The sequence below is a fragment of the Mytilus trossulus genome, chromosome 12, assembly GCF_036588685.1.
Source record: "Mytilus trossulus isolate FHL-02 chromosome 12, PNRI_Mtr1.1.1.hap1, whole genome shotgun sequence".
Taxonomy (NCBI): domain Eukaryota; kingdom Metazoa; phylum Mollusca; class Bivalvia; order Mytilida; family Mytilidae; genus Mytilus; species Mytilus trossulus.
In genome coordinates, this window is record NC_086384.1 from 20,639,691 (window position 1) to 20,659,761 (window position 20,071).

Below are 20,071 nucleotides of genomic sequence, written 5' to 3' on the forward strand. Positions count from 1 at the left end.
ATATCCTTGACATAATAAGACATGTTCGATCTATATCCTTGACATAATAAGACATGTTCGATCTATATCCTTGACATAATAAGAAATGTTCGATCTATATCCTTGACATAATAAGAAATGTTCGATCTATATCCTTGACATATAAGAAATGTTCGATCAATATCCTTGACATAACAAGACATGTTCGATCTATATCCTTGACATAATAAGAAATGTTCGATCTATATCCTTGACATAATAAGACATGTTCGATCTATATCCTTGACATAATAAGAAATGTTCGATTTATATCCTTGACATAATAAGACATATTTGATCTATGTCCTTGACATAATAAGACATTTTCGATCTATATCCTTGACATAATAAGAAATGTTCGATTTATATCCTTGACATATTTAAAAATATTCGATCTATATCCTTGACATAATTAAAAATGTTCGATCTATATCCTTGACATAATTAAAAATGTTCGATCTATATCCTTGACGAAATGCTCGATCTATATCCTTGACGAAATGCTCGATCTATATCCTTGACATAATAAGACATGTTCGATCTATATCCTTGACATAATAAGACATGTTCGATATATATCCTTGACGTAATTAAAAATGTTCGATCTATATCTTTGACGAAATGCTCGATCTATATCCTTGACGTAATAAGAAATGTTCGATTTATATCCTTGACATAATAAGAAATGTTCGATCTATATCCTTGACATAATCAGACATGTTCGATCTATATTCTTGACATAGTAAGAAATGTTCGATCTATATCCTTGACATAATAAGAAATGTTCGATTTATATCCTTGACATAATAAGAAAGGTTCGATCTATATCCTTGACATAATAAGACATGTTCGATCTATATTCTTGACATAGTAAGAAATGTTCGATCTATATCCTTGACATAATAAGACATGTTCGATCTATATCCTTGACATAATAAGAAATGTTCGATCTATATCCTTGACATAATAAGAAATGTTCGATCTATATCCTTGACATAATAAGACATGTTCGATATATATCCTTGACATAATAAGACATGTCCGATCTTTATCCTTCACATAATACTGTGGATTCATTTATTTTCGTGGGTACCAATTTTCGTGGATTTAGAAAAACTTGCATTTTCGTGAATATTTGATTTCGTGGTTTTCCAAAAGTCTGCATTTAATCATACAGAAAATTAGCAATTTGTGGAACATTCAAATTCGTGGTTTTCCTGTACCCACGAAGTCCACGAAAATTGGTATTTCACGAAAAATAATGAATCCACAGTAAGAAATGTTCGATCCATATCCTTGACATAATAAGAAACGTTCGATTTATATCCTTGACATAATGATAAATGTTCGATTTATATCCTTGACATAATAAGACATGTTCGATCTATATCCTTGACATAATAAGAAATGTTCGATCTATATCCTTGACATAATAAGAAAGGTTCGATCTATATCCTTGACATAATAAGAAATGTTTGATCTATATCCTTGACATAATAAGACATGTTCGATCTATATCCTTGACATAATAAGACATGTTTGATCTATATCCTTGACATAATAAGACATGTTCGATCTATATCCTTGACATAATAAGAAATGTTCGATCTATATCCTTGACATAATAAGAAATGTTCGATCTATATCCTTGACATAATAAGAAATGTTCGATTTATATCCTTGACATAATAAGAAATGTTCAACCTATATCCTTGACATAATAAGACATGTTCGATCTATATCCTTGACATAATAAGACATGTTCGAACTATATCCTTGACATAATAAGACATGTTCGATCTATATCCTTGACATAATAAGAAATGTTCGATCTATATCCTTGACATAATAAGAAATGTTCGATCTATATCCTTGACATATAAGAAATGTTCGATCAATATCCTTGACATAACAAGACATGTTCGATCTATATCCTTGACATAATAAGAAATGTTCGATCTATATCCTTGACATAATAAGACATGTTCGATCTATATCCTTGACATAATAAGAAATGTTCGATTTATATCCTTGACATAATAAGACATATTTGATCTATGTCCTTGACATAATAAGACATTTTCGATCTATATCCTTGACATAATAAGAAATGTTCGATTTATATCCTTGACATATTTAAAAATGTTCGATCTATATCCTTGACATAATTAAAAATGTTCGATCTATATCCTTGACATAATTAAAAATGTTCGATCTATATCCTTGACGAAATGCTCGATCTATATCCTTGACGAAATGCTCGATCTATATCCTTGACATAATAAGACATGTTCGATCTATATCCTTGACATAATAAGACATGTTCGATATATATCCTTGACGTAATTAAAAATGTTCGATCTATATCTTTGACGAAATGCTCGATCTATATCCTTGACGTAATAAGAAATGTTCGATTTATATCCTTGACATAATAAGAAATGTTCAATCTATATCCTTGACATAATAAGACATGTTCGATCTATATCCTCGACATAATAAGAAATGTTCGATCTATATCCTTGACATAATAAGAAATGTTCGATCTATATCCTTGACATAATCAGACATGTTCGATCTATATTCTTGACATAGTAAGAAATGTTCGATCTATATCCTTGACATAATAAGAAATGTTCGATTTATATCCTTGACATAATAAGAAAGGTTCGATCTATATCCTTGACATAATAAGACATGTTCGATCTATATTCTTGACATAGTAAGAAATGTTCGATCTATATCCTTGACATAATAAGACATGTTCGATCTATATCCTTGACATAATAAGAAATGTTCGATCTATATCCTTGACATAATAAGAAATGTTCGATCTATATCCTTGACATAATAAGACATGTTCGATATATATCCTTGACATAATAAGACATGTCCGATCTTTATCCTTCACATAATACTGTGGATTCATTTATTTTCGTGGGTACCAATTTTCGTGGATTTAGAAAAACTTGCATTTTCGTGAATATTTGATTTCGTGGTTTTCCAAAAGTCTGCATTTAATCATACAGAAAATTAGCAATTTGTGGAACATTCAAATTCGTGGTTTTCCTGTACCCACGAAGTCCACGAAAATTGGTATTTCACGAAAAATAATGAATCCACAGTAAGAAATGTTCGATCCATATCCTTGACATAATAAGAAACGTTCGATTTATATCCTTGACATAATGATAAATGTTCGATTTATATCCTTGACATAATAAGACATGTTCGATCTATATCCTTGACATAATAAGAAATGTTCGATCTATATCCTTGACATAATAAGAAATGTTCGATCTATATCCTTGACATAATAAGACATGTTCGATCTATATCCTTGACATAATTAAAAATGTTCGATCAACATCCTTGACATAATTAAAAATGTTCGATTTATATCCATGACATAATAAGAAATGTTCGATCTATATCCTTGACATAATTAGAAATGTTCAATCTATATCCTTGACATAATAAGACATGTTCAATCTATATCCTTGACATAATAAGACATGTTTGATTTATATCCTTGACATAATAAGACATGTTCGATTTATATCCTTGATATAGTAAGAAATGTTCGATCTATATCCTTGACTTAATAAGAAATGTTCGATTTATATCCTTGACATAATAAGAAATGTTCAATCTATATCCTTGACATGATTCAAAATGTTCGATCTATATCCTTGACATAATTAAAAATGTTCGATTTATCTCCTTGACATAATAAGACATGTTCGATTTATATCCTTGACATAATAAAAAATGTTCGATCTATATCCTTGACATAATTGAAAATGTTCGATCTATATCCTTGACATAATTAAAAATGTTCGATCTATATCCTTGACGAAATGCTCGATCTATATCCTTGACATAATAAGAAATGTTCGATTTATATCCTTGACATAATAAGAAATGTTCAATCTATATCCTTGACATAATAAGACATGTTCGATCTATATCCTTGACATAACAAGACATGTTCGATCTATATCCTTGACATAATAAGACATGTTCGATCTATATCCTTGACATAATAAGACATGTTCGATCTATATCCTTGACATAATAAGAAATGTTCGATCTATATCCTTGACATAATAAGAAATGTTCGATCTATATCCTTGACATATAAGAAATGTTCGATCAATATCCTTGACATAACAAGACATCTTCGATCTATATCCTTGACATAATAAGAAATGTTCGATTTATATCCTTGACATAATAAGACATATTTGATCTATGTCCTTGACATAACAAGACATTTTCGATCTATATCCTTGACATAATAAGAAATGTTCGATTTATATCCTTGACATATTTAGAAATGTTCGATCTATATCCTTGACATAATTAAAAATGTTCGATCTATATACTTGACGAAATGCTCGATCTATATCCTTGACATAATAAGACATGTTCGATCTATATCCTTGACATAATAAGACATGTTCGATATATATCCTTGACGTAATTAAAAATGTTCGATCTATATCTTTGACGAAATGCTCGATCTATATCCTTGACGTAATAAGAAATGTTCGATTTATATCCTTGACATAATGAGAAATGTTCAATCTATATCCTTGACATAATAAGACATGTTCGATCTATATCCTCGACATAATAAGAAATGTTCGATCTATATCCTTGACATAATAAGAAATGTTCGATCTATATCCTTGACATAATTAAAAATGTCCGATCTATATCCTTGACATAATAAGACATATTTGATCTATATCCTTGACATAATAAGTTATGTTCGATCTATATTCTTGACATAGTAAGAAATGTTCGATCTATATCCTTGACATAATAAGAAATGTTCGATTTATATCCTTGACATAATAAGAAAGGTTCGATCTATATCCTTGACATAATAAGACATGTTTGATCTATATCCTTGACATAATAAGACATGTTCGATCTATATCCTTGACATAATAAGAAATGTTCGATCTATATCCTTGACATAATAAGACATGTTTGATCTATATCCTTGACATAATAAGACATGTTCGATCTATATCCTTGACATAATAAGAAATGTTCGATCTATATCCTTGACATAATAAGAAATGTTCGATCTATATCCTTGACATAATAAGAAATGTTCGATATATATCCTTGACATAATAAGACATGTTCGGTTCGATCTATATCCTTGACATAATAAGAAATGTTCGATATATATCCTTGACATAATAAGAAATGTTCGATATATATCCTTGACATAATAAGAAATGTTCGATATATATCCTTGACATAATAAGAAATGTTGGATTTATATCCTTGACATAATAAGAAAGGTTCGATCTATATCCTTGACATAATAAGAAATGTTTGATCTATATCCTTGACATAATAAGACATGTTCGATCTATATCCTTGACATAATAAGAAATGTTCGATTTATATCCTTGACATAATAAGAAATGTTTGATCCATATCCTTGACATAATAAGAAACGTTCGATTTATATCCTTGACATAATGATAAATGTTCGATCTATATCCTTGACATAATAAGACATGTTCGATCTATATCCTTGACATAATAAGAAATGTTCGATCTATATCCTTGACATAATAAGAAATGTTCGATCTATATCCTTGACATAATAAGACATGTTCGATATATATCCTTGACATAATAAGACATGTCCGATCTTTATCCTTCACATAATACTGTGGATTCATTTATTTTCGTGGGTACCAATTTTCGTGGATTTAGAAAAACTTGCATTTTCGTGAATATTTGATTTCGTGGTTTTCCAAAAGTCTGCATTTAATCATACAGAAAATTAGCAATTTGTGGAACATTCAAATTCGTGGTTTTCCTGTACCCACGAAGTCCACGAAAATTGGTATTTCACGAAAAATAATGAATCCACAGTAAGAAATGTTCGATCCATATCCTTGACATAATAAGAAACGTTCGATTTATATCCTTGACATAATGATAAATGTTCGATTTATATCCTTGACATAATAAGACATGTTCGATCTATATCCTTGACATAATAAGAAATGTTCGATCTATATCCTTGACATAATAAGAAATGTTCGATCTATATCCTTGACATAATTAAAAATGTTCGATCAACATCCTTGACATAATTAAAAATGTTCGATTTATATCCATGACATAATAAGAAATGTTCGATCTATATCCTTGACATAATTAGAAATGTTCAATCTATATCCTTGACATAATAAGACATGTTCAATCTATATCCTTGACATAATAAGACATGTTTGATCTATATCCTTGACATAATAAGACATGTTCGATTTATATCCTTGATATAGTAAGAAATGTTCGATCTATATCCTTGACTTAATAAGAAATGTTCGATTTATATCCTTGACATAATAAGAAATGTTCAATCTATATCCTTGACATGATTCAAAATGTTCGATCTATATCCTTGACATAATTAAAAATGTTCGATTTATATCCTTGACATAATAAGACATGTTCGATTTATATCCTTGACATAATAAAAAATGTTCGATCTATATCCTTGACATAATAAGACATGTTCGATCTATATCCTTGACATAATAAGAAATGTTCGATCTATATCCTTGACATAATTGAAAATGTTCGATCTATATCCTTGACATAATTAAAAATGTTCGATCTATATCCTTGACGAAATGCTCGATCTATATCCTTGACATAATAAGACATGTTTGATCTATATCCTTGACATAATAAAAAATGTTTGATCTATATCCTTGACATAATAAGAAATGTTCGATTTATATCCTTGACATAATAAGAAATGTTCAATCTATATCCTTGACATAATAAGACATGTTCGATCTATATCCTTGACATAATAAGAAATGTTCGATTTATATCCTTGACATAATAAGACATATTTGATCTATGTCCTTGACATAACAAGACATTTTCGATCTATATCCTTGACATAATAAGAAATGTTCGATTTATATCCTTGACATATTTAAAAATGTTCGATCTATATCCTTGACATAATTAAAAATGTTCGATCTATATCCTTGACGAAATGCTCGATCTATATCCTTGACATAATAAGACATGTTCGATCTATATCCTTGACATAATAAGACATGTTCGATATATATCCTTGACGTAATTAAAAATGTTCGATCTATATCTTTGACGAAATGCTCGATCTATATCCTTGACGTAATAAGAAATGTTCGATTTATATCCTTGACATAATGAGAAATGTTCAATCTATATCCTTGACATAATAAGACATGTTCGATCTATATCCTCGACATAATAAGAAATGTTCGATCTATATCTTTGACGAAATGCTCGATCTATATCCTTGACGTAATAAGAAATGTTCGATTTATATCCTTGACATAATGAGAAATGTTCAATCTATATCCTTGACATAATAAGACATGTTCGATCTATATCCTCGACATAATTAGAAATGTTCGATCTATATCCTTGACATAATAAGAAATGTTCGATCTATATCCTTGACATAATTAAAAATGTCCGATCTATATCCTTGACTTAATAAGAAATGTTCGATTTATATCCTTGACATAATAAGAAATGTTCAATCTATATCCTTGACATGATTCAAAATGTTCGATCTATATCCTTGACATAATTAAAAATGTTCGATTTATATCCTTGACATAATAAGACATGTTCGATTTATATCCTTGACATAATAAAAAATGTTCGATCTATATCCTTGACATAATAAGAAATGTTCGATCTATATCCTTGACATAATTGAAAATGTTCGATCTATATCCTTGACATAATTAAAAATGTTCGATCTATATCCTTGACGAAATGCTCGATCTATATCCTTGACATAATAAGACATGTTTGATCTATATCCTTGACATAATAAAAAATGTTTGATCTATATCCTTGACATAATAAGAAATGTTCGATTTATATCCTTGACATAATAAGAAATGTTCAATCTATATCCTTGACATAATAAGACATGTTCGATCTATATCCTTGACATAATAAGACATGTTCGATCTATATCCTTGACATAATAAGACATGTTCGATCTATATCCTTGACATAATAAGACATGTTCGATCTATATCCTTGACATAATAAGAAATGTTCGATCTATATCCTTGACATAATAAGAAATGTTCGATCTATATCCTTGACATAATAAGAAATGTTCGATCTATATCCTTGACATAATTAAAAATGTCCGATCTATATCCTTGACATAATAAGACATATTTGATCTATATCCTTGACATAATAAGTTATGTTCGATCTATATTCTTGACATAGTAAGAAATGTTCGATCTATATCCTTGACATAATAAGAAATGTTCGATTTATATCCTTGACATAATAAGAAAGGTTCGATCTATATCCTTGACATAATAAGAAATGTTCGATCTATATCCTTGACATAATAAGACATGTTTGATCTATATCCTTGACATAATAAGACATGTTCGATCTATATCCTTGACATAATAAGAAATGTTCGATCTATATCCTTGACATAATAAGAAATGTTCGATCTATATCCTTGACATAATAAGAAATGTTCGATATATATCCTTGACATAATAAGACATGTTCGGTTCGATCTATATCCTTGACATAATAAGAAATGTTCGATATATATCCTTGACATAATAAGAAATGTTCGATATATATCCTTGACATAATAAGAAATGTTCGATATATATCCTTGACATAATAAGAAATGTTGGATTTATATCCTTGACAGAATAAGAAAGGTTCGATCTATATCCTTGACATAATAAGAAATGTTTGATCTATATCCTTGACATAATAAGACATGTTCGATCTATATCCTTGACATAATAAGAAATGTTCGATCTATATCCTTGACATAATAAGAAATGTTCGATCTATATCCTTGACATAATAAGAAATGTTCGATTTATATCCTTGACATAATAAGAAATGTTTGATCCATATCCTTGACATAATAAGAAACGTTCGATTTATATCCTTGACATAATGATAAATGTTCGATCTATATCCTTGACATAATAAGACATGTTCGATCTATATCCTTGACATAATAAGAAATGTTCGATCTATATCCTTGACATAATAAGAAATGTTCGATCTATATCCTTGACATAATAAGACATGTTCGATCTATATCCTTGACATAATTAAAAATGTTCGATCAACATCCTTGACATAATTAAAAATGTTCGATTTATATCCATGACATAATAAGAAATGTTCGATCTACATCCTTGACATAATTAGAAATGTTCAATCTATATCCTTGACATAATAAGACATGTTCAATCTATATCCTTGACATAATAAGACATGTTTGATCTATATCCTTGACATAATAAGACATGTTCGATTTATATCCTTGATATAGTAAGAAATGTTCGATCTATATCCTTGACTTAATAAGAAATGTTCGATTTATATCCTTCACATAATAAGAAATGTTCAATCTATATCCTTGACATGATTCAAAATGTTCGATCTATATCCTTGACATAATTAAAAATGTTCGATTTATATCCTTGACATAATAAGACATGTTCGATTTATATCCTTGACATAATAAAAAATGTTCGATCTATATCCTTGACATAATAAGACATGTTCGATCTATATCCTTGACATAATAAGAAATGTTCGATCTATATCCTTGACATAATTGAAAATGTTCGATCTATATCCTTGACATAATTAAAAATGTTCGATCTATATCCTTGACGAAATGCTCGATCTATATCCTTGACATAATAAGACATGTTTGATCTATATCCTTGACATAATAAAAAATGTTTGATCTATATCCTTGACATAATAAGAAATGTTCGATTTATATCCTTGACATAATAAGAAATGTTCAATCTATATCCTTGACATAACAAGACATGTTCGATCTATATCCTTGACATAATAAGAAATGTTCGATCTATATCCTTGACATAATAAGAAATGTTCGATCTATATCCTTGACATAATAAGAAAGGTTCGATCTATATCCTTGACATAATAAGACATGTTCGATCTATATCCTTGACATAATAAGACATGTTCGATCTATATCCTTGACATATAAGAAATGTTCGATCAATATCCTTGACATAACAAGACATGTTCGATCTATATCCTTGACATAATAAGAAATGTTCGATCTATATCCTTGACATAATAAGACATGTTCGATCTATATCCTTGACATAATAAGAAATGTTCGATTTATATCCTTGACATAATAAGACATATTTGATCTATGTCCTTGACATAATAAGAAATGTTTGATTTATATCCTTGACATATTTAAAGATGTTCGATCTATATCCTTGACATAATTAAAAATGTTCGATCTATATCCTTGACATAATTAAAAATGTTCGATCTATATCCTTGACGAAATGCTCGATCTATATCCTTGACGAAATGCTCGATCTATATCCTTGACATAATAAGACATGTTCGATCTATATCCTTGACATAATAAGACATGTTCGATATATATCCTTGACGTAATTAAAAATGTTCGATCTATATCTTTGACGAAATGCTCGATCTATATCCTTGACGTAATAAGAAATGTTCGATTTATATCCTTGACATAATGAGAAATGTTCAATCTATATCCTTGACATAATAAGACATGTTCGATCTATATCCTCGACATAATAAGAAATGTTCGATCTATATCCTTGACATAATAAGAAATGTTCGATCTATATCCTTGACATAATTAAAAATGTATGATCTATATCCTTGACATAATAAGACATATTTGATCTATATCCTTGACATAATAAGACATGTTCGATCTATATTCTTGACATAGTAAGAAATGTTCGATCTATATCCTTGACATAATAAGAAATGTTCGATTTATATCCTTGACATAATAAGAAAGGTTCGATCTATATCCTTGACATAATAAGACATGTTTGATCTATATCCTTGACATAATAAGACATGTTCGATCTATATCCTTGACATAATAAGAAATGTTCGATCTATATCCTTGACATAATAAGACATGTTCGATCTATATCCTTGACATAATAAGAAATGTTCGATTTATATCCTTGACATAATAAGACATGTTCGATCTATATCCTTGACATAATAAGAAATGTTCGATCTATATCCTTGACATAATAAGAAATGTTCGATCTATATCCTTGACATAATAAGAAATGTTCGATATATATCCTTGACGTAATAAGACATGTTCGGTTCGATCTATATCCTTGACATAATAAGAAATGTTCGATATATATCCTTGACATAATAAGAAATGTTCGATATATATCCTTGACATAATAAGAAATGTTGGATTTATATCCTTGACATAATAAGAAAGGTTCGATCTATATCCTTGACATAATAAGAAATGTTTGATCTATATCCTTGACATAATAAGACATGTTCGATCTATATCCTTGACATAATAAGAAATGTTCGATCTATATCCTTGACATAATAAGAAATGTTCGATCTATATCCTTGACATAATAAGAAATGTTCGATTTATATCCTTGACATAATAAGAAATGTTCAACCTATATCCTTGACATAATAAGACATGTTCGATCTATATCCTTGACATAATAAGACATGTTCGAACTATATCCTTGACATAATAAGACATGTTCGATCTATATCCTTGACATAATAAGACATGTTCGATCTATATCCTTGACATAATAAGAAATGTTCGATCTATATCCTTGACATAATAAGAAATGTTCGATCTATATCCTTGACATATAAGAAATGTTCGATCAATATCCTTGACATAACAAGACATGTTCGATCTATATCCTTGACATAATAAGAAATGTTCAATCTATATCCTTGACATAATAAAAATGTTCGATTTATATCCTTGACATAATAAGACATATTTGATCTATGTCCTTGACATAATAAGACATTTTCGATCTATATCCTTGACATAATAAGAAATGTTCGATTTATATCCTTGACATATTTAAAAATGTTCGATCTATATCCTTGACATAATTAAAAATGTTCGATCTATATCCTTGACATAATTAAAAATGTTCGATCTATATCCTTGACGAAATGCTCGATCTATATCCTTGACGAAATGCTCGATCTATATCCTTGACATAATAAGACATGTTCGATCTATATCCTTGACATAATAAGACATGTTCGATATATATCCTTGACGTAATTAAAAATGTTCGATCTATATCTTTGACGAAATGCTCGATCTATATCCTTGACGTAATAAGAAATGTTCGATTTATATCCTTGACATAATGAGAAATGTTCAATCTATATCCTTGACATAATAAGACATGTTCGATCTATATCCTCGACATAATAAGAAATGTTCGATCTATATCCTTGACATAATAAGAAATGTTCGATCTATATCCTTGACATAATTAAAAATGTCCGATCTATATCCTTGACATAATAAGACATATTTGATCTATATCCTTGACATAATCAGACATGTTCGATCTATATTCTTGACATAGTAAGAAATGTTCGATCTATATCCTTGACATAATAAGAAATGTTCGATTTATATCCTTGACATAATAAGAAAGGTTCGATCTATATCCTTGACATAATAAGACATGTTCGATCTATATTCTTGACATAGTAAGAAATGTTCGATCTATATTCTTGACATAATAAGACATGTTCGATCTATATCCTTGACATAATAAGAAATGTTCGATCTATATCCTTGACATAATAAGACATGTTTGATCTATATCCTTGACATAATAAGAAATGTTCGATCTATATCCTTGACATAATAAGACATGTTCGATCTATATTCTTGACATAGTAAGAAATGTTCGATCTATATCCTTGACATAATAAGACATGTTCGATCTATATCCTTGACATAATAAGAAATGTTCGATCTATATCCTTGACATAATGAGAAATGTTCAATCTATATCCTTGACATAATAAGAAATGTTCGATCTATATCCTTGACATAATAAGAAATGTTCGATCTATATCCTTGACATAATAAGAAATGTTCGATATATATCCTTGACATAATAAGACATGTTCGGTTCGATCTATATCCTTGACATAATAAGAAATGTTCGATATATATCCTTGACATAATAAGAAATGTTGGATTTATATCCTTGACATAATAAGAAAGGTTCGATCTATATCCTTGACATAATAAGAAATGTTTGATCTATATCCTTGACATAATAAGACATGTTCGATCTATATCCTTGACATAATAAGAAATGTTCGATCTATATCCTTGACATAATAAGAAATGTTCGATCTATATCCTTGACATAATAAGGAATGTTCGATTTATATCCTTGACATAATAAGAATGTTCGATCTATATCCTTGACATAATAAGAAATGTTCGATTTATATCCTTGACATAATAAGAAATGTTCGATCTATTTCCTTGACATAATTTAAAATGTTCGATCTAAATCCTTGACATAATGAGACATGTTCGATTTATATCCTTGACATAATAAGAAATGTTCGATCTATATCCTTGACATAATAAGAAATGTTCGATATATATCCTTGACATAATAAGACATGTTCGGTTCGATCTATATCCTTGACATAATAAGAAATGTTCGATCTATATCCTTGACATAATAAGACATGTTCGATCTATATCCTTGACATAATAAGACATGTTTGATCTATATCCTTGACATAATAAGACATGTTCGATCTATATCCTTGACATAATAAGAAATGTTCGATCTATATCCTTGACATAATAAGACATGTTTGATCTATATCCTTGACATAATAAGACATGTTCGATCTATATCCTTGACATAATAAGAAATGTTCGATCTATATCCTTGACATAATAAGAAATGTTTGATCTATATCCTTGACATAATAAGAAATGTTCAATATATATCCTTGACATAATAAGACATGTTCGGTTCGATCAATATCCTTGACATAATAAGAAATGTTCGATATATATCCTTGACATAATAAGAAATGTTGGATTTATATCCTTGACATAATAAGAAAGGTTCGATCTATATCCTTGACATAATAAGAAATGTTTGATCTATATCCTTGACATAATAAGACATGTTCGATCTATATCCTTGACATAATAAGAAATGTTCGATCTATATCCTTGACATAATAAGAAATGTTCGATCTATATCCTTGACATAATAAGAAATGTTCGATTTATATCCTTGACATAATAAGAATGTTCGATCTATATCCTTGAAATAATAAGAAATGTTCGATTTATATCCTTGACATAATAAGAAATGTTCGATCTAAATCCTTGACATAATGAGACATGTTCGATTTATATCCTTGACATAATAAGAAATGTTCGATCTATATCCTTGACATAATAAGAAATGTTCGATATATATCCTTGACATAATAACCCATGTTCGGTTCGATCTATATCCTTGACATAATAAGAAATGTTCGATCTATATCCTTGACATAATAAGACATGTTCGATCTATATCCTTGACATAATAAGAAATGTTCGATATATATCCTTGATGTTCGGTTCAATCTATTTCCTTGACATAATAAGAAATGTTCGATCTATATCCTTGACATTATAAGACATGTTCGATCTATATCCTTGACATAACAACAAATGTTTCAGCTTATACCTTGAAATGATAGAAAAATACATTAACATATTTCAGATTTGTTATAAAAGATTATGGGACTATTTTACAAAATACCTTCAGAAGATTAAATACCCACACGTTGTGAAAAGTAAAAAAACAACCGAATGAATTCAATGTTTAAGATGTATATGTTTAAAGAGTCCAGATATCTAGAAAGAATATAACTATTTATCTTTTTAGTATTACACAACTCCATGTTGTAATAGGTTATATTATTAATAAGTATATTTTAACAAATTTGATTCGTTTAGGGATAGTCACATGTTAACTATATTTTCGAAGGTAGAGAGAAAACGACGGATAGCAAAAAGCACATTGCACAGAGCATATTGCAAGGTGTTTTTTTTAGAATATTTAAAAACTGATTTACTTTGTGACGTCATGTAATGAATTTCAGGATATCGTTAAACGTTTTGAAACAAATGATATCTGTGATAGATTAATTGACGAAAATAATCTTTAAATACATAAGATGGCAAACAAACAAAACAATTAAATATAAATAACATTTAATATATGTTGTTATTGTCAAGGACACAATATGATATCTTTCAAATAAAATCAAATGACGATTTTGATTCAAATATGCATAGTGATAATGTTCTGAAATTAATAATATAACAAATATAGCCTTTGTATGAGGTCAATACAGGATATATCGACCCAAAGGAGTATATCGACCTCGGACTTCGTCCTCAGTCAATATACTTATTTCATGTCAATATATCCTTGTATCGACCTCATACAAAGGCTATATTTGTATAATATAAACAGGTGTACTGACACAGTATGGTCTATGTAGAGATGTTTAGAATCAATAAGAAAATAAAACAGAAATTGAAAATGAACGAATAGATGAAGGAATTCTAAATTAAAGTAATAAACAAAATTAAAAAAAACAATTCAACTAATTGACATTTATAGTTACCCATCAGAATATCCTTTGATATTATTATAAAAAAAAGTAATGTTTTTAATCAACTTATACGATCCCTTTTCAAGTTATAGTACATCACAAAAAGTTGCATGCGACTACTGTATGCGTGGATGCATTATGTATATATATTTATAGACTTTGTGGTGTTGGTCAACTTGATGATGATTTGTGATACTTCAAGTAGTTGTCTTCCAGTAAAACTGCTACCCGAGCGTCATTGAAATAAATTTTGTATCTTTTAAAGGCGAACTTAATATATTACGGAGAGAATCAACTTATCATCCAGTACTCGATCTCGTCAATATATTTTCTTTATCAGTGACATTAACGAGACCTTTATTTTGGCCTCCATGCTAGGGAAATTCTTTACCAAAGTCCACTTCTGACTCTGTATGACGTCTTTACACTTGAACTGTTAAATGTGTACTGATTGATACTTTAGCAACACGACGGGTGCCACATGTGGAGCAGGATCTGCTTACCCTTCCGGAGTACCTGAGATCACCCCTAGTTTTTGGTTGGGTTCGTGTTGGTTATTCTTTAGTTTTATATGTTGTGTCATGTGTACTATTGTTTTTCTGTTTGTCTTTTTCTTTTTTAGCCATGGCGTTGTCAGTTTGTTTCAGATTTATGAGTTTGACTGTCCCTTTGGTATCTTTCGTCCCTTTTTTAGTATGGGTGAAAATAGTTTATTTATTAGTTGCAATTGAGTTTGAAGTTACTGTTCGTAAAAGCGAGAACTCTTATATCATATTTGTAAGTAGTTGTTATTGTGTGATTTGAACCGTTCTGCTGTGTAAGCCGTTTGCGAAATATTTTGCAGTGTGTTCATATGTTGTGCTGCTACACCACTATTAAATGTAGGAATAACACACATTAATAATCAAGTAGTATTCTTTATGTACCTTTCTCAAGTTGTGAGCATATTAGCGGTTATCTCCCGTTTTCTGTTTTTTCGTAAATTGTTTTGTTATAAATAAGAACATTAGTTTACCTGTTTTCTAGCTGTGTCCTAATATTGCTAACTAAACGATATTGGTGTTTCTAATCGTCGTATACCCTTATATATAACTACTATGTATATCCTCTTCATTTGAACACTGGTGAAGAGTGTTTATAAGGCAAATTTCGAAATTCCGCATTTCACTCTAAATGAACAATTTCTTTGTCAATTTCTTATTAAATAATCGAGACACCATGGGAAAGCTGCATTTTAAGAAATTAACAATGCAATACCAAAACTTTATTCTTGAACTAGCGAAATCCTAATGCCACTTTCATCATTGATATCGTAGACATGTATATCCAATGATTCTACTAGCTACAATATACGCCAATCAATTAGTCTACAGGTGATATAAAAATAAGATAACATCAGGTGTTACGGGATATTCTCATTATCAATTTTATAGTTGATACTGTAGGTCAGAATAAAAAAATAATCATCCTTTTGAATTAGATATAAAAAAACAACAACAAAAAAACCATAATTGTCAAATGATATCATATCATTTCAACAATACGCGTTTTCGAGATATTTGTTTGAATTTGACACCGTGTCGTCGTTGACCATTTCCAACTTGTTACTAACTTATTATCATCTACGAATTACCATCTAAACTGACAATGGGAGTCAATGGATATATACGAAATACAACAAATTGTTATAACCTCGTGTATGGGATCAACAAAACTCTGACGGCAACCAAAGGCCTTGTGGGAACTATAACTAACATTGAAATGTCCTGGTTAATTATAGGCTTTGGTGTTTTTGCTGGACTACTGGCCACTGGCTTCAGTGCAATCAGGAAACATATTCACAAAGATAAGGCAAGTATGCTAACACCTATGAAGTTTGGTAGCTGTTGGAAAGTTGTCTAATTTGAAATCATATCATAACTTCTTATTTTATATTGACATATTAGGTCTGTAAAAAACAATTAAAAAAACGACTTTAGACACACTATAGTATTAATGGTCACAGTTTTTCTGTTGTTGACGTAATTTTTTGAAAAATGTGTGTGTTTGTTAGAATTGTAATCTCATTTGTGTTGAATATATGTTCACAAAGTGTTGGCTTCTGAATCTCTGTTATTGCCATTTTAACCTGTTCTGTCTTTTTGGATTGCTCACTCAATTTTTCAATAAAACCGAACTATACACAACGTTCATACTAGTGGATGTTCAGCTAGTTTTAAAACATAAATTAGTCAACCAATTTCGTCGGTAGTTCACAGCCAATAACTATCATAGATAAATCATGTATTACAAACTATAAATCAATCAGCTCTCATCGAACAGATTTTTGCGTAAGGACATTACACACAGTCTGATTAAAATGCTATAACTCTAGCGAAAGATAGATACAATTGTTAACAATATAAAAATGATTATTCGTGATTCTCGAAATATCAGCCATGCATCTTAATGTAAACTTTGAATATGACATAACAGTAAATAGTTATCAAAGGTACCAGGATTATAATTAAATACGCCAGACGCGCGTTTCATCTACATAAGACTCATCAGTGAAGCTCATATCAAAATATTTATAAAGCCAAACAAGTAAAAAGTTGAAGAGCATTGAGGATTCAAAAAGGTTGGGCCAAATACGGCTAAGGTAATCTATGTCTGGGAAAAGAAAATCCGTAGTTTTTACGAAATATTCAAAGTTTTGTAAACAGGAAATTTATAAAATGACCACATTATTGGTATTCGTGTCAACACAGAAGTATTGACTTCTTGGCTGGTTATACCCTCGGGGACGAAACGTCCACCAGCAGTAAAGTGTGTGACATAATTATCTATATATATATATAAAACAACTATATAAAACAACTATATGTCATGGTACTACCCTCGTCAATGCGCAAAACCTATATCCCTACTACAGGAAACCTTTATTTTAATGCTACAACCTTTGAAACGTTCTTTTTGAATGGACAATTGATGCTATGGGACGTACGCGGAAACGAAGACGAATATGACAGATTTTAAATACATATGTATATGCTGTTTTCTGTCGGTTTCATTTGAATGGAGATAACAATATTGTAGTTTTATAAGCTCCGACGGCATCAACTGGGGATTTGATGGCCGTAAATACCCATTTTTTGTCTCCGCTAACGCGTCGACAGTAAACTTTATTTACGACCATCAAATCACCAATTGATGCCGTCGGAGCTTGAAATACAACGCAGTTATAATCTCCTAATTACCTTGGATTGAAACAAATGCTGTAATTGTAAATGTGAAATCATACTCAGAACGATTCAAAGTATGACAAATCGTGAACACATCTATGTATCATATATGCTCTTTTACACATTCCCCATTTCCATTCTCAATTTTATGTTACTCTGTGCTGATGTTTGTCTTCGGTTGACTGTTTGAATTTGTTGATGTATACCTTACATCTGATCATAAATATAAGTGAAGATAAGCATTACCTGATTTTGTGCGTAAAAACACTCGTTTCCAAACAGAAAGTACGCGAAAAACACATTAAACTTTTATATGTATTTTATCATCTGGCGTGCAAGAACTATACAGCCAGTAAAGGTTGTTACAAACGTTTATCGTCATCATCTAGCGATTACAGATAAGATACAATTATATAAGAAAGACATAATTGCAAACAGTCTGGTGGTATCTTTCCTGTCTGTATTTCTGGTATATAAAAAAATTGACATTCGATTGACTTGTTCAAATCATGTCAATTAAAGAATATCGGAATTTAATTCCTTACAATGTCTTTAAGTCATAGAAAATTAACCAATTACATACAACAGGCTATAATTGAGGCATTACTTCTTTACATGGTTAAGCCTTATTTAAATGCTTACTTTATATCAATAGAGCAGACATTGTGACGATTTTCATTCATTATCTTTTCAGTTATTGCACTCATAAATCAGGAAATTTGAATTTTAAGATTGTAACTATTGCATTTAAAAGTTACAATCGCATAGAGATAATGTAGTTCAGAACCAAGTAGTTATCTCCGCGTTCCATTATTTAACTTATGAAAAAGAAGGATTTCTCCTTGAATTTTCAAATGCAATCATGATAGTAAATCACAAATCGGCAAAATATATATCTTTACATAATATCATACGCTTGATTAAATACTATTTGTGTTCTGGCAATATTTTATTTGATTAACTTTAACAGGAAAACCCTAAGTCGAATATTTGAAAGCCACGGATGTATAGGAACCTAAACGGTATAAAAGCTATATAACAAAACAAACACTGTTTTGACATATGTTAGTATCATATTTTAAACATACACAATATCAATATAATAAACAAATTCATATTTCCATAACACATTTCGAACTTAAAAAATAATAAAGAATAAGAAAATCTTATTTCTCTAAATTTAAGTGATTTTAAAGGAAGCTCTTTTGTCATGTATATCTTGTATA

The 20,071-nt window shown here is 29.5% G+C and overlaps 1 protein-coding gene across 1 annotated transcript in view; it reads left to right on the plus strand.

Annotated features, from left to right (window-relative positions):
* LOC134692295 (uncharacterized) overlaps positions 1 to 20,071 on the plus strand; it is a 100,218-nt gene that overhangs the window by 39,226 nt on the left and 40,921 nt on the right. The window contains exon 3 of the mRNA XM_063552745.1: positions 17,402 to 17,472. Within this exon, the coding sequence (XP_063408815.1) occupies positions 17,402 to 17,472 (71 nt within the window). The remainder of the gene's footprint in view (positions 1 to 17,401; positions 17,473 to 20,071) is intronic.